Raw genomic sequence first — 24198 nt, forward strand, 5'->3', positions numbered from 1 at the left:
GTCGTGTTTCTCAAAGGTTTTCTCACCCTGACACGGCCGCAAGCCAATCATCTAAACCATCTAACCACATGGAGAGGAAGCAGGACATAACATACACACGAGCATGGCGACCACCTGCAGGGAGATTGCTAGCCTTTGCTTTCACTGAGCCCCCTTTTCCACTTCTGCCAATGACTTTCCCAGAGAAACAAAAGCCAAACCAGCTTGATGATGAACCCTCATCATTCCGATATGATAGAATGACACAGGTCCGATTTCTTGTCCAAACTTATCACATTGTTTGCCATCTTCTTCTCTACATCCATTCTAAAAATAAAATCCTTCAGAAATCAGCCATGTTGAGCATGTAAGTGCTTCTTAGGAAGTCGGAAAGAAACAGACAAGAAAATGCGGGCAGATGAGACAACAGGATTCATGTTAGTGTCATGGTGGCTGTCAAGTTATCCCGCCCCCGTCACTCGCCCTCCTATCTCTTCCTCAGCTCCCCTCCCCTTAGCTCTCTCTCTCTTCTTCTCCCTCTCTCTCTCTTTTTCTCTTTCTCCAGCAGTCTGCTGGAGCTCCACGCCAGGATTAGAGGGCTGCAGCCAGTGTCTCCTCACCGAGAGGGGAAAACATCCGGAATATAAGACTTAAGAATTTCCCTGGACACATTTTAACAGTCCACCTTTTTTCCCCCCTCGTTTTGCAGCATCTCATCACTCGGACCTCACCTGGGCGGTGGATTGACCACCACCCGTGGAGAGAGGACTACCTTCTGGACCTCCTATATACGAAGAGCCATGTGATCTGCACCCCAGCTCACATAGATCCAACAGTTTTGAGCTGAGAGGAACACACCTTGGATTCTTTCCCCTTTGGCCGGATCCCCCACTTTTCCTGCCGAGAGTCGGGGAGCAGCTCGTCTCGGGGCACCGGTCGCTCCGGCATCATGGATTACCTCTTTGGTTTGGTGGTGCTGATATGCGGGGCGGTGCACCCGGGAAGAGGACTAGAACCCAAGCACAACGTACCCAGGCTAAAGCTGTCATACAAGGGTAAGCCCACTTTGCTTTTTCAGCTTCGAGTCTCCAGGGTAATGTGGCTTGTTGCCAGATTATATACGGCTTGTCTGGTGTCTTTTCCTGGCCCACGGGCATCCTTTCATGCTTTTCTTTTCATCTATTTTTTGCTCAGCAGGTTTTTTTTTTTGCTCCTGTAATTTTGCTTGGCTATTTAAGTGGAAAAGCATCAAATCTTAACTTCTTTGTGACTTTGCCGTGTCCCTAACGTGCTTCAATTTGGCTATTCATCTTAGAAAGGTCCAGATTGGTTCCATATGCCGAGGTAGAGCTCTTGCCCCGAGTTAAATGTATATATTGGCCCCCGTCTCTACCGAGCAGCCTCATTTAATGTCCCGGACGGCCTTTTTTAGAGTCTCCTTTTATAATGGCTTGTGTCCTAAAGTCTAGCCTTAAATTAGGTAAGGGGTGGAGGCGCTTTAGTTTTTAACACAAAACCTTTCTTTCAGCTTTCAAAAAAAAAATTGAAGTGGAATTTTTCAAGACTAGCATGACTTGGCACGTGTATATTTTGGGATGTCAACAGCAAATATCTCAATGGCTTTCATGGACTCTTTAGACTAGCAAACTTTTCTTCTTTGCTTGAAATTAGAACATTTTCTAAATACTTTGGGGAATCTACTGTGGTTCTCGCCCTAAGACACGATATAAAATGGCCAAAAATGAGAGTGCGGTCTCTTTAATTTTAGTGGTCCTCGTAAAGCCTTCCCTCGGAAACATTTTACCATCAATGGCCGTCAATTTGCAAGTGACAACGGGACATTGTGGAGGAAGCCCGGATAATTTTCCCTCTCCTTCAAATATATATATATTTAGAAATGTCGTGAATGGCTTGCATGCAATGTTTGCCACTCTAATTGATGTTCTATCTTGGGCCGACTTGTTTGCCGTAACTTATGTTTAGCGGGCCGCTCTATGACATGCTTTATCCTTCCAGCCAAGTGCAGGTTGTAATTTTGGTGTGTTTTATTCCCCATTATCTCAGTCTGTGTCCATTCTTACCCTGCGTTCGGACCCCATTCTCCGTCTTTAAGAGGAGACGACAAATGCTATAGAGTTGAAATAACTGCGGGTGGTATAAAGTTGAAGGCTATGTGCCTGAATTGGTTGAGAAAGGAAAAGGACGCTGGCAAAAGCGGGTTGCGGACCGTAGCCGTGTACATGAGGCGTTACCTGGGCAACTGAAGCCTGCAAAAGCAGAAGAATGAACAGCTTCATGGCTGCATCTCACAGGACGCCAATAAATCTGCCAGGACTCACCTGATCCCAGTCAAAACTCCCACGGGTGCCGTCATTGGGGCCGCTCCAAAGCCGCCATGTCGTCCCTCCTTTGGCCATCTGGTTGAAAAATGCTGCAAAAGCTCATTGACAACTCTTCAAGAGATATAAAATGTCATCCAGCAGCTGTATTAGGTCTTGACCATGATAAATGTCCGTTTATTTGGTTTTTTAAGTCTTCTGTTGTCAATTACAACGAGTTGATCAGTAGGGAACTTATGGCTCGGGAGCCACATGTGGCTCGTATGATGGGTGCATATGGCTCTTAGCTAAAATATGGAAACGCACCAATAGGAATGTCATGTTGGGACTGTGTCATTGATTTTCATTGATTAGTAACCGGAATTTAGAGACTTTTTGTACTTTAAAAGGGATGGATTTTTGTTTTGGTTCTTTTTAGGGCCTGGTAATGGTTAGCCATTTTAATGAATTACAATAAATAGCAATCATCATGAGTTAATACGGTGATAAAGTAGTATTAAGCACACTTCTATAGTCATCTTATTAATTCATTATAAATTTATTTTAGTTCATTTAGTTCAGAGAGCCACAAACAATTCATAATTTGCAATGTTATTCCTTATGAGCCATACTATGAATTTAAAAGTCAAAATACATGCATGTAAATGAGTGCCTTTTCAATTTTTTTTGTCATTTTACCACTTTTAAAGTGGAAAAAATGCATATTTTTAAAAAAACATTCTTATGCTGTTGCCAATCAAAGAGAGGATGCATTCCCGAAGTCTACTGCAAAAAAAAAATGAAATTAAAGCAGTTCTACAGGTAATATTTCAGTTATATCATCAGCAGTTTCCATATTTTAGCTCACAGGTTAGTTAAGAACCAGATGCACTCATCCAAAGCGCCACATGTGGCTCCCAAGCCATAGGTTCCCTACTCCTGATTTAGCTGAATGCGACAATGAGTTCATGTGGATGAGTTATTTTGCCCAGCATGATTTATAACATTTTTTACAGCGCGTATTTGGCCGCAAATCTGTCACCAATCCCGACAATGTTGTGCTCTCGGGCCCCACAGGTGTCTGACGGCATTCTTGATGGCTATCTCCGTAAAAAGAGAGGGAGGACAGGCGGGCTAGAATTGGCATAAAAATGGTGGCAGACGGAAGGAAGGAAGTAAGGAAGGGAGGCTTGGCCGCCGAGTGAGGTGTCACTCATCCCCTCTCCCGGCATAGTAATTAAGTCAAATAAACGTCAAGGCGGAATCCTCTCTAGTGTGACGACCACACGGGTGCTGAGTGATGCCCCCCTCCGCCGAGCGGGCCGGGCGGAGGGACGGAACAACCTCGGCCTGTGATTTGGGGACTGTCAAATAAACAAGCCGCCACGACTCAAAGGGTAGGCTACACCCTTCCACTGAGAGTCGGACCACGTCTCTGATTTAGCCGGCGGCCGGCGTGCAGTTGGCAAAGAATGGCCGAAAGATAAAATGAGCCCTCGCAGGACAGCTGGCGCCTCAAGTGCCGAGTGAATGATTTCCCAGTGGGGGCCAGTTGGGAAAAGGAAAAAAAAATGGCCTGGCTTTTCTTTAGAGAGGATCTTCACCACTAGAGTTAATGGCTTTTTTTTCCTCCTGTACTTGTGGACCGAATACTTTTATTTCTGTAGAGTGAGCAATGTGGGTGACGGGAGCGAGTCAAATTCAAGTGGGGGCTCTTGGGGATAGTAAACATGATAAGGGTCTTCCTGTTGTAATAGGTGACGGTAAGGTGAGAAATGAGGCTGGAGAGGAAGGGAAGCTAGAAGATAAATCACTTTGTAGGAAGTAGCCCATTAAAAACAGTGCAAAATGAGGTTTTTGCTCTAGTTTTGGACACATTTGCAAGCGTTTTGATCTTGAAATCTGTCATATGTTATTGTCTTTGACTACTACCACTGGCACACATCTTGACAACCCCCCGAAACCCCCTGCTGTGCATTCCACAACACAATACTTGTAGAAGACTTGGATAAAGTGACTCCTATAGGTCCAGCTGTGTAGCAAAAAACGTGACCCCCAAGTGATCCCGAGCGCTTTAAGAACCCGATCATTTGCTGCTATCATCTAGGGGTAATTACGGAGTCCTTTTGCACAAAATGTAGAAGTTCTGGGAAGCTGTATCGGACATCCAAATTGGCTCCAAATTTATTCTTGGTGTGGAACCGCATGCGCTCCAGTCTGGACTCCATAATGAGGCCGTCTGCGCCATTGTGCCCAGAACAGCCAACTGTATGTTTTTGTCATGTCGGCGGCTAATCAACGAGCATCTTCTGTCTGCCTCGTACCCCCAGCCGGATGTGGATAATTACAAGGTGTTCTTCTACAGCCGCCAACTTTAGAGACGGCGTCCCCCCCCCTCCCCCCCCACACATCCTCCGCACAAACCACAAAACCACCAACTTGAAGTCAAGTACATTCTTCAGGCATGTTTTGGATTGTGTCTCCTTGATATCCTTGACTGTCTGTCATCTTGAACGAACCCTCATTGCTAGACATTCCACCACACCGAGCGAACCCACGTCGTTGTCATTTTTTTTTTTGCAACATACTGGTGTGTTTAAGCCAAATATATCACATAGTTAAAGACTGATTCACTCTCATGTGTTTGGGCAGTGTGTGCAGACACCCGACGTGCTTGACATTCTACAAGAATTAGTGGCAGTGACTGGGAGAAGTAATGGGGAACCCTAGTGGAAATGCATCATGGGACATTTGGATTGTGACTGCAGTAGAAGCGGAACAAATTTGTACAAAGCCCAGGGGTAATAATTGTCAATAGGCCTCTTTAATTAGTAAGTTAGTTGTAAGCAAAGTTCCCTCTAAGTGTGCAATTGCGGACTACTTTCGTCTTCTCTGCGCAGCAGCAATCATATGGTGCGCAGTAAATAAAATCCAATTATTATTATTTTTTTACCCATTTCCCCATGATGGCGCCGTTTACGCAGCAGCCAGTGGCAGTAGCTTTATCCACTCTTATGTTTTTTTGTGTTTTACAGCATGTTTTACATGAAAAATTAGAGGTAACGTTGACATGTACCTGCTTATGGCAGGTATGATACTGGTGTATACCCATAGTGAGCAATAATGCTGTTTCTCACACTTGTACTGAGGTTTTCTTTCTGCCCAGACCAACGAAAAATTAGAGGAAACATTGGTTGCTAGTGAATTTTGTTTACAATTATTTACTTGGATTTTTAAGTCTTAAACTAGACGTGGTTGCGAGCACATTCTAAACACCCTTCTTACATCTGTCCCTGGTATCCAGATATTTTTCTGGAAGAATTACAATGCAGAAAAAGGCAATTCAAGGATAATGGTGTTATTTCTCCCGTATGGCTTGCCCTTAACCATTAGATCAAGGATAGTGTTGAATGAGTTGAATTGCTTGACTGAAATATTGCGGTAAAGTTCTGTGTGTGCTCTGGTGGTATTGACATGGTATCTTTCAAATAATAGCGGTCAGGGAAAGCATCCAGGGTTGTGGGCGAGATGCAGATTGGCTGAAACGCGGGTATGAGCGGGTGCCGCCCGCCACCTGCTAGGTTCCGTCAGTCACGGAGAAAAAGATTGGACACTGCTCAGTCAGTCCCTGTGGAATCGAGTTACAAATTAGTAGACGACGGACTGATGGACTCCATTGGAAGAAAATTCCTACTGTGTTTTTCTGCGTGGCTTTCTAACAAAACAGCACTCAAAATGGCTGCTTCCTGCTAAAAGTGTTAATTTCCCTGTATTCTCAAGGCTTTTGGTGATAAACGCTACCACCAAATTTCACATTGCTGTGCAAGGCTGGCGTCCAAGGTTAACTTTCCCTCCTAACAAAGTAGGATCCCTACAATTAGCTGAAAATGGCTACTCCGAACCCCCCCCAAAAAAGCTGACTTCCTCTACAATTTTGGGCATTGGTCCTTGAGAATTTGGGCGCATCCCTTGGCGCGTCGAGCCGCCAAACCGTTGATCGCCGCTGACTTTTTTCACCCCCCAAACTCATTTAATTAGAACTGTGTTCTCTTGTGATTCCAGGCTGAAATAATTGTCGTGTTTAGTAGCTATTTCCTCCTCTCACGGGGCGGCGTCCTCCGCCATTGTGTCATCATCCACACTTTTCCCTCACGCTTCCCTCCGCCTCGCCTCATTAGTTTGGAATAAAACGTCAGCGTCTGTTTCGGATTCATCCGCAGAGCCCTTCCACGCCACGCAAACTCAATGTGTGTGTGTGTGTGTTCCACCAGAAGGAAAGTTCGCGCGATGGAATGCTTAGCGGCGTGCCCGTGCGGGCTGGCCGCAGCGGGCGCCATCGGGCCTCCGTCCCTCCCGTCTGTGGTTGTCGCGCTCGCTGTGGTCCCGCCGCACAGTAATGGGAGGAGACTCGCTAATCAAATGCTTCCATATTTTAACCACTATTTAGAAGGCTTGTGCGGGTGCGTTTGCGAGTACATCTTTCCTGCTGCCTTGGTGTTAAATCGTCTCCTGTTTGGTTCTAATAATACCTGTCAATTGCTCCCCTGATTAACCGATAAAAAAACTGCAACCTGGCACATATTTACTCACATAAAGCACACTTAGAAATCAAATCAAATGTTGACAGAGTTTACTGTTGAAGCCAGCTCTCAAAATTATATTCATGAGAGAGAGAGAGTTTATTATCTAAGTACTGTTTAATATCTAAGAGAGAGTTTAATGTCGAAGTACTGTTTAATATCGAAGTACTGTTTAATGTCAAAGTACTGTTGATTATCTAAGAGAGAGTTTGATATTGAAGTACTGTTTACTATCGAAGTACTGTTTAATATTTAAGATAGAGTTACTATCGAAGTAGTTTGATATCGAAGTAGTTTCATATCGAAGTAGTTTCATATCGAAGTAGTTTGATATCGAAGTAGTTTGATATCGAAGTAGTTTGATATCGAAGTAGTTTGATATCGAAGTAGTTTCATATCGAAGTAGTTTCATATCGAAGTAGTTTGATATCGAAGTAGTTTGATATCGAAGTAGTTTGATATCGAAGTAGTTTGATATCGAAGTAGTTTGATATCGAAGTAGTTTCATATCGAAGTAGTTTCATATCGAAGTAGTTTCATATCGAAGTACTGTTTCATATCAAAGTACTGTTTCATATCGAAGTAGTTTCATATCGAAGTACTGTTTCATATCGAAATACTGTTTAATATCTAAGTACTGTTTCATATCTAAGTACTGTTTCATATCTAAGTACAGTTAATTATCTAAGTACTGTTTAATATTTAGGAGTACTGTTTAATATCCAAGTACTGTTTAATATTACTAAGTACTGTTGAAAACAGTAGAAATTTCGATATTAAACTCTCTCATGAATATAATTTTGAGAGCTGGTTTCAACAGTACTTTGATATTAAACAGTACTTAGATAATAAACAGTACTTCAATACTGTTGTGCTGTTGGTTTTCTACATGACACCTGTTTGTGTTGTGCCTGGCGTGGCCATGGCAACAGGCCCACACCTGCCACCGCACTCTGGCCAAGAAGAAAAGCCGAGAACTTTGCGTGGATATCCTTGGGCTTAGGGTCATATTTGAACGGTTTGCCGAGAGCTGATTTTCCGTGGCTTTTTTTTTTTTTCTTCTTTGGTTGCTTTTTCTCGCCTGGTCGCACCTGCCTTCTCGGGACGAACACACACCGAGAAGAAAAGGAAAGGGCGGCGGTTGGGACACGCCAAACTAAACCGACTAAAACACATTGGCTTTTTTAGAAAGATCAAATGACAACTCCTTTTTCATTTTCCAACCTCGTTTCGGTTGCTGAAAAGAAGGTTGACACTCAAGTAGAATAAAAGAAGCTCATTTTCCCAAATACTCACACAGCGCATAATAATCGTGTACAAAAGGAGTAGAAATGAGTCGTTTCCTTCATAGTTTAGTCATCATATTTAGTAGTATTCATTTGGCTAGAACATTAAACAAATATTCAATTCAAAAGAAGATAACCAACACGTCAAAAGGAAAAAAATAACATTGAAAGTTGTTAAATGTGGTAAAAGTACATTTTCTGAATGTAAAAAAAGTTAACATAAAGCTGTGGAGTTAACAGAAAAGCAATATTCTATGAAAATATTAGGATTATTACAATAAAGTTTCAGAATTTAAAACTATATATATATATATATATATATATATATATATATATATATATATATATATATATATATATATATATATATATATATATATATATATATATATATATATATATATATATATATATATATATATATATATATATATATATATATATATATATATATATATATATATATATATATATATATATATATATATACACACATACACATATACACATATACACATACATACAAATATATAAGCACATATATACATACATATACATACACATACATATACATACATATACACATACATATACATATACATACACATACATATACATACACATACATATACACATACATATACATATACATACACATACATATACATACACATACATTTATATATAAGCACATATATACATACAGTACAGTAGATCCTAACACAGCCATTTGATGATAACATTGCTTTTCTCCATTTGTTGCAACAGCTTTTGTTGTGAAATAAAATGCCCCCCCCCCCCATATTTATCCTCAGTTGATCAAGCAAGAGCTTGTCACTGTAATTAGGAGGCAATATATATATGAAAAACTTTTGTCATTAGATTGCACACAGCCATACCTAATACTACAAGCACACTTTTGTCTTATAAATCTGTCTATGAATTTTTTTTCATGCCAATCTTTTCTTCCCATGTGCCACACCCTCTTCTTGCTGCATCCTTCACATGGCGAAACCTAAGCCCACCTCCTCGGGTTCTCTTGACTGGAAATGGCATTTCCTTACACTTCCTCTCTCCGACTCATATCCCGTGTGTGTGTGTGTTTGTGTGCGCGTGTCAATGGCCGCAGCGTCCTTCAGCCGAGTGTCGGTGTGTATGGAATGTCCATTGTGGGGGAAAAAGCCACAAACAAGCCCACACGCATACGCTCAAGCCATCTGTGGTGGGCTACAAACGCTCTTTCTCACACACACACACACACATGCAAACGTACGCACGCATGTACCCCATAATATTCATTCAGTTCCACCCACACATACACACACACGAGCTTTAAGCACCTTTCCGGGGTGATCCACCTCCTCCGTTTCCCTCGCTGATGGTCTCGTGGACAATTTGGACGCAGATGTCCGAGCGAGTAGACGCAGATGGCCTTCTATAGTAGCCGTCAATCAAAAAAAAAAAATGCGTGTGTAAGGACATGCGTGTGCATTCTTCCATACGTGATGCTGATCATGATGGATGATGTTTACTTGCACAATGAATTGCACATGCAAGCAACTTTGCTGTTTGTTTTTCTTCGGACAGAATGATTTGGAGCCTTTGTTTACAATTACACACATCATTTTTATTAAATTAATACTGTTCTGCAATTTTTTAAAAAAATTATTTCCATGTACAAAGACACCTGATTAATTATTAATGAATTTTGTATTGATAATATCCATTCACAATACAAACCATCATTCTTTTGAAATGCGGGTCCAACTTTAAAAGAAAAATTATGCAGAAAACAACTTATTACTGGGTAACTTTGAGCTAAATGGAAAATAAGACTGTGTATGCAAAAAAATGGAAAAAGGCATTCAAACATGACAAAAAAGCATTTTATTAATCTACATAATGGCAATATATTTCATATTCTAATGCAATTTTCATTATGGTGGTCAAAAACTGGGGGAACAACCTTTTTTGTAAATATGCAAAAAAATAACGTATTACTGGGTAACTTTAAGCTAAATGGAAAAAAAAGTATGCAAAAAAATGGAAAAAGGCTTTCAAACATTTCAATTGGGGGTAAAAAAAAGCATTTTACTAATGTACGTATTAGCAATATTTCATATTCTGGTGCAATTTTAATATGGTGGTCAAAAACTGGGGAAAAAACTTTTTTTTAAAACTATTTACTGGGTAACTATGAGCTAAATGAAAAATAAACTCACGTTGTAAGCAGAAAATCCTTTCAAACATTACAATGAAAAAAAGCAATTTCCCAATGTACGCAAAAGCAATATTTCCTATCCTAGTCCTAAATCACTGTAGCATTCGCATCCACTTTGAAGCGTGTTCTGTAAACCAAAGCGACGTTTAATGACGCTTGAAATGAATCTACACAATTAGTCATTAAATACACTAAAAACCACCACCACATCATTTCCTATTGTTAACAATTTTCATGGACTACATTCATTTATACTGTCTAAAAGCAGCTTTTGTTCTTCCAATCTTTTTTTTTTCACGCTCGCCCAGCTTGCTCTTTTAAATGTTAATTGAACGCTATGTAATATTGTCGTGTCACCGCGAGCTGCGGCGTGCGCGCTCGCCTTCTGTCACGCTCTGCTTTGTCCTCATTTACATAATGCCGCGTCTACACACACACACAGAAAGACTGTGTATGAATAATTCAACCAATCACACAGATGAACACACCGAACGCTGATTTGGACGTGCCGCCATGCTGCACGCTCTACCTGTCAGCCATTTGTCTGTCTGTGTGTGTGTGTGTGTTTTTAAAAATGACACACAACAGTGGGGGTCCTGAAATTGACAGCTCACGTCAGTTTATTTTTCCTCCCCCACTTTTCTTGGATTGTGTTGAAAGTCTTTGATTTTGTTCCTAATATGTCTTTTTGTTTGATTTGCAACAGAAATGCTGGACTCGAGTAACTTGCTGAGCTTTGCGGGACTGGCCAACAGCTCGGGCTACGACACTTTCCTATTGGACGAGGAACGGGGGAGGCTGCTAGTGGGCGCCGAGGACCATATTTTCTCCTTCGACTTGGTTAATATCAACAGAGATCCTAAACAGGTGGGAAATGTACAAAGGAAGGGTTTTTAAAGAAAGAAAAATCTTTTAAATAGCATAAAATACATTTCTGAATTCAGATGCAGTGTTCCCTCGGTTATCGCGGTTAATGAGGACCGCGATAAGTCAATTTCCGCAAAGTAGAGATTCCCCTTCAAAAATGCTTAATTTGAATTTAATTTCCCCATTTTTTTTTATTTTATTTATTATTATTATTATTTTTTTACCCCCCTGTATACAGTACTTCATATAGAATACAGGTAGAGAGAGTGAAATTCATGTTATAACAAAAAAACACCGTAAAATATGTTGCCTCAATGTAATATTTGTATATATATATATATTTTTTTATTCCAAAAATAGCGAGGGAACACTATACTGACGTGGAAATGGATTGGACGTCCGTCCCCATCAATGCAAATAGTAAAAAAATGCTAAAGGCAGTGTAATATAATCCACAAAACCATGTGCAGACAATTGTCCCTTTTCTAAATACATAACACAGTAACATCTCACTCCTGTGCTGTTTATAATTCATATGCACACATTCACATTTGCCAAGAGGACAATTTGAATACATTATTCATACTTTGGGTATTGTCTCTTCCAATGCATTCGTCTCTTCTCACGTAAGGACAGGGCAAATGTCTCGCAAATGTCTCGCAATGGTATAGGAACTTTAATCGGAAACACACGGGCGCCGTTTTCCCACCAGAACAAGCCAAGTCGAGGATTTTTTGGGGGAATAATACCAATGTGACTCATGTCATGAAACATTTAAGCCGTCGGTCGCGCCTTCTTTTGTTCCTCTGTGTCTTTTTTGTGTGTTTTTTTTTTGACTTTGTGCATTTTGTGATTGTCGCAGATCGCGTGGCCCGCCACCCCTTCCAAGCGGGACGAGTGCAAGTGGGCGGGAAAAGATCTCGGGGTAAGTCCGACCTCATCTTTAATCATAGCGTAGTATCGTATTGTTCTTCATTATTATGTGGATGTGTTCACAAAATACTGCTTAGCCCAAGGGTAGGGCCTAAGCTATGGCTCGGGAGCCACATGTGGCTCTTAGGATGAGTGCATATGACTCTTAGCTTAAATATGGAAAGCAGTGTTGAAAGAGCCGAGTCGTGAACGCACCAATAGGAACGTCATGTCATTGATTTCATTGATACACATTCAACTCATTGATATTCATTGATTAGCAAGAGGAATTCAGACTTTTTCTACTTTAAAAGTGATCAAATGCCTACAAAATGTCATGTATTTTGACTTTTAAATTATAAGTATGGCTCGTAAGGAATAACATTTGAAAATAGTAATTCCCGACCCCTAGCTTAGCCCGTAAAAGGTCAAAACATGCACTTGTAAAAAGTCAATTTCTTGTTTTGCATCTGCAAATAATTACCCTTTTTTTTCTCCCTTTAAACACATTTGTATGTAAATCAAACCAATATCAACTGTGATGTGGTCTGTTTTGAAATAGCATCCTGAAACAGATGTTGTTTTTGACAGTATTTGAATAGACAAGAAGAGCGTTCACGCATGCACACCCACGTTGCTTTTGTTTCCGTGTATTTTTATATATGTGCACATGTTTCAAGTGGGAGGGTGCGATTCCTTTGCCGGCTTACAACCACACATTTTACTGGCTCGGCATTTTGTTTGCGTCGCGTCTTTGGATAAGCCACGCGTGGACGCGCACGGGGGTCCGGCCCAGAGCCTCGGTGGCCCTCGCCGTCGTTCTCGCCGCCGTTGTTCGCGTGCCGTCGCAAAATCTCCCCCCCCCCTCCGAGCAGATGGAGCGGAAAGCACCGAGCCTCCATTGGGACAATACACCCGCCGCCGTTCACACTTTTCTAAAAACAATCTATCACCGGCGCAAATGTTCTGCAGCCTGCGTTTTGCACGGAACAGCTGCAAAAAAATGGACTCACTTCATCCTAACACAGACATGGGTGGGCAAACTAGGGGCAGCGGGCCACATACGGCACATTAGGCTTTTTAATCTGGCCCACCGACGTTGTCCAAATAATGTTTTTTTATTTTTTTTCCCCAAGATGGCACCGTCACGCGGAAGCCAGTGGCAGTAGTTCTGTCCACTCTTATTTGTTTTTTCGTGTTTTACAGCCCCTCTATCATTTTTTAAATGGCATTTTAATATTTCTTAATACATTCCTTTTTACTTTACTTTGTAGTACTTAAAACTCTTTACTTTAATGATGAGTGATGAGTATGTTAATACTTTTGTCCTTTTTTCCCGTTTATGTTTTATATGTACTGTTAACGGATGCACTTTTTTATCTTGTGCTGACCCCGCCCATCTGTCAAATTTTTAAAGTCATTCTGGGCCCAAAAGTTTGCCCACCCCTGTCCTAACACGTGCAAAATGATTTCCTTTAACAGTACATTTTTATAAACAGTGTAGGATTTGAAATGGCTAATAAAAAATCATGAAAAGTCTCCTTTGAAATTCAAGTTTAACATAAGTTTTCAGCCCATTTGAACAGTAAGCGAGCGAACCCAACTTTGTCCAAATAGGCTCATTTATGGGGTTTACGCCATGACGTGGCGACCTCCCACGGCGCCAATGAGTCCGGGCGAGGACAGCCGTGTCAAATTTTAAGAGGGGTCGATTTTGGAAGTCACCGGGGGGAGTTTAACGTCAGAAACCAAGTGTGAGAATGATGTCGTGTGCGCTAAGAAGCACAGAGGGTAAAGTCATTCCACCAGATCAGCCGTATTTCCTTAAGTAAGACCTCGCCGGTAGTCCTGTGGGGACACTGGCTTCATGTTTAGTGCACTCGTCGCTAGTAAAAATGTCCAAAAAGTCTTATATCGTGGGAGGACAAAGGTTTTTGTATGAGTATGTGGTTTGGTGACGGGTACGATGGTCTGCTTTCGTCCAAGTCTAATGTAGAACACACACTGTTGAAACCACCTCTCAAAATTATATTCATGAGAGAGAGTTTCATATCTAAGAGGGAGAGTTTAATATCTAAGTACTGTTTAATATACAAGTACTGTTTAGTATCTAATTACTGTTTAATATCCAAGTACTGTTGCAACCAGCTCTCAAAACTATATTCATGAGAGTTTAATATCTAAGTGAGAAGTTTAATATATAAGTACTGTTTATTATCTAAGTACTCTTTATTATCTAAGTACTGTTTAATATCGAAGTACTGTTGAAACCAGCTCTCAAAATTATATTCATGAGAGAGAGTTTAATATCTAAAGCTCTACTGTTTTCAACAGTACTTCTATATTAAACAGTACTACTTGAAAAGTAACTTACTTTACTTAGGCATGAAATGGACCTTAATAGTGTGCTTTTGATTGATAAAGTATGTCCGCAATTCCACATGCGATGATTTTTCTTAAGCTTTTCCCTTCAAAGTAACACATTTGTTAAAACCATGAATATGGAGGTGAAAAATCTGACTCAGGGGCGGCTTATATGCGAGAAATTGTCAAATTCAATCATTTTTTTGGCAATTTTAGACATGCGGTATTATTGTGCTAGTCTCAATTAACCTTAAAAGTGGATCATATTTGGAAAAACTCAAATCATATGCGAATAAGCCCCATCTTTTCCATCTTTTCTAGAAAGAGTGCTCGAACTTCATCCGCGTGCTCCAACCTTACAACTCCACCCACCTTTTTGTGTGCGGCACCGGAGCCTTCCATCCCATCTGCGGCTACCTAGAAATGGGCAAGAAAGCTGAGGTAAGACATGGCAAAATACTGTCATTCAATGTCCAGTGTTCCAACTCCTTTTCACCACCAGGACAACATCTTCCGGCTAGCCTCGCATTTCGAAAACGGTCGCGGAAAGAGCCCTTACGACCCCAAGATGCTGTCGTCTTCGCTCCTGATCAGTGAGTGGACTTTATAAGAGAAAAAAACACATTTTTCAAATTGTCCCTTGTCCCTTGTAACCTTCCCTTGTCTCCCCACCAGACGGGGAGCTGTATTCGGGTACGTCGGCCGACTTCATGGGAAGGGACTTTGCCATCTTCCGAACTCTGGGGGATCAGCATCCCATCAGGACGGAGCAACATGACTCGAGGTGGCTCAACGGTAAGAAAAAGGGAAACCCAAACCGGCATGAAATGGTTGCTATCTCTCAGCAACCCGTCATGTCTTTTTTTGCTTTCCCACACTGCTAATCCACTCTCAGTTGTTTTCAACCTTGTGGAGTCAAATTCCACTTGTACTCCTTCACCGCCTTCAACCAGACGTTAATCCCCCGTCCATCTTTTGCCGGGAATTACGGAAATAAGGGATGCCCTATTAGCTGTTTATCAACGGATGGGTTGCATGTCCCGCCGGATTAAACCCAAGTGCTGAAAATGGGAGGAAATATGACGATAAAAGCGCTACGATTTCCATATCTTCCGGCTTAGAGTTTATCGCTGATAGACGAGCCATCAGGGTGGCGGCGAATGGACGTTTGTTATAGCGATGGCAGACATTGACGGTTTCGATAAAGTTATGAGACAAGACGGAATCGGAAACGGGAGCTAAAATATATCGCTGCAACGCTAATTTGGGATTTTTCTACCGGCAGTTTTCAATTGCGTGCAGCAAAAGATTTAATATATACTTTATACTTTACTTTGGACTTTATACTTTTTACTTTAATGATGAGTATGTTAATAATTTAGTCATTTTTTTCTGTTTATGTTTCATACGTACTGTTAACAGAGGCACTTTTTTATATGTATCCTATCTTGTGCTGACCTGGCCCATCTGTCAAATCTTTTTGAGCCATTTTATTGCCTTGAATGTCTCTCTTGTTGACATTTGCCGATTCAGACCCGAGATTCGTCGGCGTCCACTTGGTCCCGGAGAGCGACAATCCCGAGGACGACAAGATCTTTCTGTTCTTCAAAGAGAACGCCATGGACGGTGAACACACGGGCAAGGCCACCATTGCCCGGATAGGGCAACTGTGTAAGGTAACAAAATCAAACCGTGGAGGGTGCTTGGCTCTAGTGGCCACTTTGACCTTTTCGCCATTTCAAGTCAATCTTTGCCTGCAGAATGACATGGGAGGCCATCGCAGTCTAGTCAACAAGTGGACCACATTCCTCAAGGCCCGCCTCATGTGTTCCGTGCCTGGCGTCAACGGCATCGATACGCACTTTGACGAATTGCGTGAGTTTACCCCCAAAAACGCTTTATAACCGGTAGAGCGCTCGGCAATGCCATTCACATGCTCAATTTGCAGAGGATGTTTTCCTGATGACCTCCAAGGATCCCAAGAACCCGCTCATCTACGCACTTTTCACTACTTCCAGGTAAAATGGATTCCACATTACCGTATTTTCACGACTATAAGGCACACCGCATTATAAGGCGCACCCTCAATGAATGACATTTGTTCCATATATAAGGCACACTGTATTATAAGGCGCACTGTCTATTTTGGAGAAAATGTAAGACTTTTAAGTGCGCCTTATAGTGGTGAAAATACGGTAATTGCTATTGACTTCCAGGTATGATGAAGCACTCACTACTTTACAGTTACCTCTAGAGCCAGCCATTGTTGATGTTTTGGATTTTTTTGTATAAAATATTGCAGTGGGGGAGGAGCTATATGATGGAAGATGTTGTAAACTAAGATGGCATCTGCGTATTTAACAGTATTGTTTCAGTTCAGGCGTTTGTTTTTTTAATATCCGACAGTGGTGGTTTTTCGTTTTTGGTTTTCAGTTTTTTCCATATATAAGGCGCACTGGATTATATGGCGCATTGCCTATTTTGGAGAAAATTTAAGACTTAAGTGCGCCTTATAGTCGTGAAAATACAGTAAATTAGATTCTTAGAAACAGGGGTTATCATGTATTTACCAATGGCTGCTGCTAATTGCTATTTTCACTACATTGGCTATTTTTCAAGGCCTCAACATTCTAACAGAGTTAGCAATATTAAGTGGGAATCATCTTTCTGTGCGTAAAGGCATCTATTGTCCATTTCTGACTAAGAGTGGCTCTTCCCGTTGTATTTGTTTTGTGTTGCTAGGCAACCAGTAGGTGCTCCAGTGATTTTCTCTTAAAGGACGCCACTCTATTCTTATAATCCCTCTTGTAGTATTTTTTTTTTTGTACCCACTGCATTTTTCGGGTCATTGAAAAAAACTCATGTGACGTCCGAGCCGCCCAATCAACGTCATTCCTGGTTGATGGAATTCCTGTTGATGAAGCAATGGCGAAATGTTTGCAAATTGGACTCATGAACGCATCACGATGGTGCCACGTCGGCAGGAATAACCCACGTTTAAAATATTCCCATTGCCTCTTGGATAACCCCCATACGGACTATAAATTCTTGAAGAACGCTTCCATTTTATTTTAATAAGATGGATTGATCTCACAAAGTTTCTGGAGCAATTGGAAGCCACACTATGGAATTCCAGGCCAGAAATCCTATTGGGAAAATGTGGAAGCAATAAGACGTACCCAACCGGCTTCTTCTCTTTGTTTAGTCTTTGGCGCTCACTTTCCCGCTTCTTCCGCCCGCAGCAACATCTTCAAAGGCTCGGCGGTGTGCATGTACAACATGGCCGACATCCGGAGGGTCTTCCTGGGTCCATACGCCCACCGAGACGGCCCCACCTACCAGTGGGTGCCGTTCCAAGGCAGGGTGCCCTACCCCAGACCGGGAACGGTAAGTGTCGCTTACACCCGCGGGAATCGCTCTTTGGACGTTTGGTCGCAGGTCAAATGGTGACAGAGAGTTTGCTTTTGAAACCAGCTCTCAAAATTATATTCATGAAAGATTTTAATATTTAAGTACTGTTTAATATCTAAGTACTGTTCAATATCCAAGTACTTATTTATATCTAAGTACTGTTTAATATCTAAGTACTTTTTAACACGTAAGTACTTTTTAACATGTAAGTATTATTTAATATCTAAATACTGTTTAATATCTAAGTACTGTTTAATATCCAAGTACTGTTTGATATCGAAGTACTGTTTAACATCCAAATACTGTTTGATATCGAAGTACTGTTTCATATCGAAGTCCTGTTTCATATCGAAGTACTGTTTAATATTGAAGTACTGTTTAATATCGATGTATTGTTTAATATCTAAGTACTTTTTAATATCTAAGTACTTTTATATATCTAAATTCTGTTTAATATCTAAGTACTGTTAAATATCTAAGTACTGTTTAATATCTAAGTACTTTTTAATATCTAAATTCTGTTTAATATCTAAGTACTGTTTAATATCTAAGTACTGTTTAATATCTAAGTACTGTTTAATATCTATGTATTGTTTAATATCTAAGTACTATTTAATATCTAAGTACTTTTTAATATCTAAATTCTGTTTAATATCTAAGTACTGTTTAATATCTAAGTAATGTTTAATATCTAAGTACTGTTTAAGTTGTAAGTACTGTTTAATATCTAAGTACTGTTTAAGTTGTAAGTACTGTTTAAGATCTAAGTACTGTTTAATATCTTAGTACTTTTAAACATGTAAGTACTTTTTAACATGTAAGTATTGTTTAATTTGTAAGTAATGTTTAATATCTAAGTACTGTTTAATATCCAAGTACTGTTTGATATCTAAGTACTGTTTAACATCTAAATACTGTTTGATATCAAAGTACTGTTTCATAACGAAGTACTGTTTAATATTGAAGTACTGTTTGATATCGAAGTACTGTTTAATATCTAAGTACTGTTTAAGATCTAAGTACTGTTTAAGATCTAAGTACTGTTAAAGATCTAAGTACTGTTTAATATCCAAGTACTGTTTAATATCTAAGTACTTTTTAATATCTAAGTACTTTTTCATATCTAAGTAATGTTTAATATCTAAGTACTGTTTAAGTTGTAAGTACTGTTTAATATCTAAGTACTGTTTAAGTTGTAAGTACTGTTTAATATAGTACATACTGTGTTTAATGGTGGACTCAGTCTTTCCTCGTGGCCCATTTCAGTGCCCGAGCAAAACGTTCGGCGGCTTCGACTCCACCAAAGATCTCCCCGACGACGTGATCACGTTCGCCCGGGGCCACCCGGCCATGTACAACCCGGTACATCCCGTGGGCGGGCGTCCCATCATGGTGCGCACCGACGTGGACTACCAGTTCTCTCAGCTGGTGGTGGACCGCGTGGAGGCCGAAGACGGACAGTACGACGTCATGTTCATCGGGACGGGTGCGGGCCGCCAACCAGTCAACACAATGTTTGGGAAAAAAAATGGCGGTGATGATTCTGGCGTTTTTCCTGGCAGATGTGGGCACAGTGCTTAAGGTGGTGACCATTCCTAGGGAGAGCTGGCATGACCTGGAGGAGGTGGTCTTGGAGGAAATGACCGTTTTCAGGGTAAGATTTACAAAAGAATTCGGTTCTCATTGCAAATTAGCGCAAATGACATCATTTCATGTTGGTATTTTATATTATTTCATTTTTTTAGGAGCCTACAACCATCACCGCAATGGAGCTTTCAACCAAGCAGGTTAGTTACGCTCAGATGGATCCAATTTCTGGTTTGAATATTTGGTTCAATTCCCTCCAAGGCACTTCAATTCTAGTAAAGGCTGACAACTGCCCTTCAAAGCCATCTCACCAAAAGACATGAAATTGGGTGGACGTCTCTCTATCATAACAGGACGTGCGAAAAAGAGTAAAAGATGGAAAAGGAAGTTGGGTATTTTGCTAAGAAGCCGCCATTCCCGGAGTATGAATTCCTTTAAAAAAAAAGGGAGGCTGGATAAACAAAGCAGTTTTCACCGATGGCTATGAAATTGCTTTGGCACGCCCAAGATCATAACAAGACGGATGGAAATATGGCAAGGACCATTGCCCAAAATGTAAGCAGGGAGGTTGCCATATTGGGTTGAAGCAGCAAAATTCCAGCCAAGTTGATGAAAAAAGGTTATGGAAACTTTTCTGGGGGTTCATTTCAGGGGGGTAATTGCATTTTATCTTGGAAATGTACCTTGGGATTTTATCCAAATCAGACACAATCTGTTTTTCCTCTTAAAACAAAACAGTTACATTTTTTTTGTAAATAATTTCCTATTTTTTTGTCTTTCCACAGCAACAATTATACCTGGGCTCATCCCTAGGCGTGTCCCAAATGTCCCTCCACCGTTGCGAAGTTTACGGGAAGGCCTGCGCCGAGTGTTGCCTGGCCCGAGACCCTTACTGCGCTTGGGATGGCGCCGAGTGTTCCAGATACTTCCCCACCGCCAAGAGGTAAACATTCAGCTTCCTGGGCACACCTGGGAGTTATCAGCACATTGGAAGGGGAGAAAAAAAGAGGTCGCAAATCAAAAGCGTGGCCAGAAAATTCGGGTCTTCGCAATTAGGTGACAGTACACTACACAGGAGCATCTTGACATCCTTCTACACTGGAAATTTTCCACAATGAGAAGCAGATGTGGCCCCCTTTTGAGTTTAATAACGGTCCTCGTGGGGTTCACGTAGTCGGACCCTTATTCCTAAGTAGCTCTAGGCTTTATTTCCCTCACCTTTGGCTCAACCTCCTTTCCATCTTTTTACGAGAGGAATAGGAATGGTGCGGTAAGAGCTTGACGATGATATTTCTGGCTATTGTCGTTAAAAGAAGAAGGAAGAAAGAAAGGCAACGTTGATGGAAATGGCTCATCAGAGGCCGTTCGTTCGTTCGTTCGTTGGTTGCAGGTTTATGGTGATTCAATTCAGACCCCATTTTATGCAAGTAGTTTAGCAGCCGAGAAAGGAAATGACACTTTTTTTTTCCATTGCGCGGAGTAACATTGGCCCCTACAGGCTGAATGGCAGCACTACTGACTTCATATCTGGCAACCTCGGGCAATTGCTTCCCTTATTAATGTTTGCAATTCCAATTTTCAGCCATACTAAACCGTTAAAATGCAACATAGCAATATTTACTGACTTAAACCCCCCTTTTGTATGCACTAAATTCAAGATTATGTAGATGTCGCTGTATGACGCTGACAACTCCACCATCTGGGTACATTGCTTGCTTACACGCTATATTTATACAGACGCTCCCCTACTTACAAAGGAGTTAGGTTCCGAGCGCTTGTTCATAAGTTGAAATGGTTCAAATTGAAGATGATTCAGTGCTATATTTTGTATTATAATTGATTTTTAAGGCCTATATAAGTATATTGAAGGTTTATATCAGTGCATTTTGTATGTTAAAGGTTTGTATAAGTAGCCAGCATTGGTTTTTAATGAAAAACACATTTAATATAATGGAGAGAATACATACAGTACTGTATACATACATTAGATTTACCAGAAACTGGCTGAAAGAAGCTATCTAATGACGATTGCATTTTTCATCATAAATTACTTGTTTTATTTCTTGTCAGGCGCACCAGACGGCAGGACATCCGGAATGGTGACCCGCTTTCACAGTGTTCGGACCTTCAGCATCACGGTTGGTATAATAAAATAAAGGGGGGTGGGATATCAAACCGGCACTAAAGCGTCCCTCCTTGTCTGATTATCTGTCGGCTTTTAGATGATATGGATGGGCCAGTTGGTGGTGGCGTGGTGGAGGACCGCACGGTGTACGGCGTGGAGAACAGCAGCATGTTCCTAGAGTGCAGCCCCAAGTCTCAACGGGCGCTTGTCTACTGGCAACTGCAGACGGCGAGCGGCGAACGCAAGCAAGAGGTGGGTAAACTCCTCCATTCCTTTAACGTATCCGGTTTGGATTGGATAACTTTATTCATCCCCTATTTGGGAAATGACATTGTGGCAGTAGCAAGAAGGTGATTAGACAGAACAGCAAATCAAAAGCACAAAGTACAAAGCAAAGTAAATGGAATCATCAAAACATTAAGACATAAAAGCAGCAAAAACACAAAACCAGCAGAGTAGAGCCCCTCGACTCCGTTGCTGGTAAGCGAGGACAGCTCTTCCATACTATCTCACGATGGAATGCTTGGTCAGAAGCGTTGCCTCTTCTCCCGGCAGCTACGGCGCCATCTTGGTTTCTTGGCTCTTACTGTTTCCCCCGCCATCTTCCTCAGATCAAGATGGACGAGCGAGTCTTGCGCACCGACCAAGGACTGCTTCTCCGGAGCCTTTCGCAGTCTGACGCGGGCGTGTACCACTGCCAGGCGGTTGAGCACGGCTTCATCCAGCCTCTACGCCGCCTCCATCTGCAGGTCATCCCCGCCTTGCGGCTGGGCGACCTCCTACCGGGACCGCCTTCTACCGGCAAGCAGCGCATTTGGTACCGGGATTTCCTGTCCCTCCTGGACCACCCGGATCTCAACAGCGTGGAGGAGTTCTGCGACCGCGTTTGGAAGAAGGAGCGCAAACCCAAGAAGGCCAAAGCGGGTAACGGCCAGGCGGGCGGCCCACCGCCGCCGCCATTACCGCCACGGCCCAAAGCGTTCGCTCCCAACGCACAAAAGCTACAGGCCGGCCCCCCACAGGGTAAAGCTTGGCTCCCGGCCGGTCCGGAAGGGACGAACCAGAAAGGTCAAGGCGGCTTAATAAGCACGCAGACGCCCAAGAACCCAGCCAAGACGCCGAGCGGTGCCAGAGGGCAGGGCGCGGCGGCGGCGGGAGCCCGTGCGGGAGCCCAGCACCCCGCCAAGTGGCGGCGTGTGCAGGACAACAAGAAGGGGCGCAACAGGAGAACCCACGAGCTGCAAAGACCCCCAAGAAGTGTTTGAGGGGAGTTGAAACAAAAAAAGCACACCAAAAGAAGCACAAAAAACTAGGACACACACACACACACTCATTCTGTACATTGTTTCCAATTCAGTGACCTCTTCACACACCCACACACCCATCAAAAACCCACACACGAGCTGTGAATAGTAACAGCAGGAAAGCTAAATGTAAAAACGTGTGGGGACCTTTTCCGTCGCCATGGAGACGGCCCGGCGGACAATGATGCCTCCTTGTAGATACTATGTGAGCTAGTCCACACTCTCAAGCTGGGGTGGACTATTCCGGAATGGAAAAATGAACGTGTTCCCCTTTGCAGGAGAAGAGCATGTTGTGACCCACCCATCCACGGAAGGAACGCTTGTTTGCCTCTACGCCGCCGCCGCCGTTCAAGCGTCGTCCGTCGTGCATGTTGTAAGCTACTTTTTTTTCTTTAAACAACCTTACTGAAATCCTTTCTTTTCTACACTCCAAACAGCACGACTGTGGTGGTCTCATCGTCCCCTCTCTGTGTAACTTATTACATCTACAATATAAAAACACTCGTTTAGTGTACATACAGGCGCTCTCTGTGTATATACAGTACAAGAAACATCATGTGACTTTTATTTATTGCTCATTTTGTGAAAGGGTTGCATTTATTTTTTTATATGATGCTACAGGGGGGGTTGGTCCATTTCTTTGGGGGGGGGGGGGGATTCTTTGGACCAATTGGATTAAAGAATCACTTTCAAGGGGTGAATAGAAATACACAGCATATTATAGACGATGTTTTTCAAAGTCTAGTGACGGTAAGCACAATTTTGTTTTATTTTTTCCCCTTCTTCCATATCCATTTGCGTTATTCATATACATAAAGTATAATGGCTCCTCTCACCTTTAAGAAAACCACTTCTAGCTGTGAATTTCTGTAATAGTGCAGACAAATATCCAGATAGTTTGTGAGATTGCATGTGAATGCTGCCTACAGTACGTGCATCTTTTATAACTGTCACTTAAATGTTTTTGTGTGAGAGCTACACTTGTCTTCAAGGTTTCAACTTTGAAGGCAAAAAAAGGAGCTGGCCAAAAACCCCCTCTAAAAAAATAAAGGTCATAAACTGAATGTGTTTAGTTTTCAGTTTAAATACTGAACGTGACTGCAGCTGCTGTAACACAATTCTTTATGGCATGCATTGGGTTAACTAAATAAACATCTGTTACAGACAGAATGTCTCTTTTTTTAACCGTCACGTTAATGCAATACTTTTATTTCCAAGTGGAGAATAGAAATTCATTCATAATT

General features: G+C 41.7%; 1 protein-coding gene and 1 long non-coding RNA gene across 2 annotated transcripts; one reads left to right on the forward strand and one right to left on the reverse strand.

Annotated features, from left to right (window-relative positions):
• Positions 1-552: 552 nt before the first annotated feature.
• sema3aa (sema domain, immunoglobulin domain (Ig), short basic domain, secreted, (semaphorin) 3Aa) lies at positions 553-23573 on the forward strand. Its single transcript, XM_077709634.1, has 17 exons — positions 553-1034; positions 11091-11251; positions 12114-12176; positions 14849-14968; positions 15030-15120; positions 15203-15322; positions 16061-16203; positions 16288-16402; positions 16476-16545; positions 17770-17914; positions 19205-19424; positions 19501-19592; positions 19684-19725; positions 20311-20468; positions 21596-21663; positions 21748-21902; positions 22262-23573. Exons 1-17 carry the CDS (start codon positions 929-931, stop codon positions 22913-22915), a joined length of 2523 nt encoding a protein of 840 aa, XP_077565760.1. The 5' UTR covers positions 553-928; the 3' UTR covers positions 22916-23573.
• Positions 10929-17831, reverse strand: LOC144181252 (uncharacterized). Its single transcript, XR_013324633.1, has 3 exons — positions 17707-17831; positions 14900-14944; positions 10929-11243 (listed from the first exon to the last, which is right to left on the reverse strand). It is a non-coding gene; the product is annotated as an uncharacterized LOC144181252 (long non-coding RNA).
• Positions 23574-24198: the final 625 nt, after the last annotated feature.

Source organism: Stigmatopora nigra, chromosome 23 (genome assembly GCF_051989575.1).
Source record: "Stigmatopora nigra isolate UIUO_SnigA chromosome 23, RoL_Snig_1.1, whole genome shotgun sequence".
Taxonomy (NCBI): Eukaryota; Metazoa; Chordata; class Actinopteri; order Syngnathiformes; family Syngnathidae; genus Stigmatopora; species Stigmatopora nigra.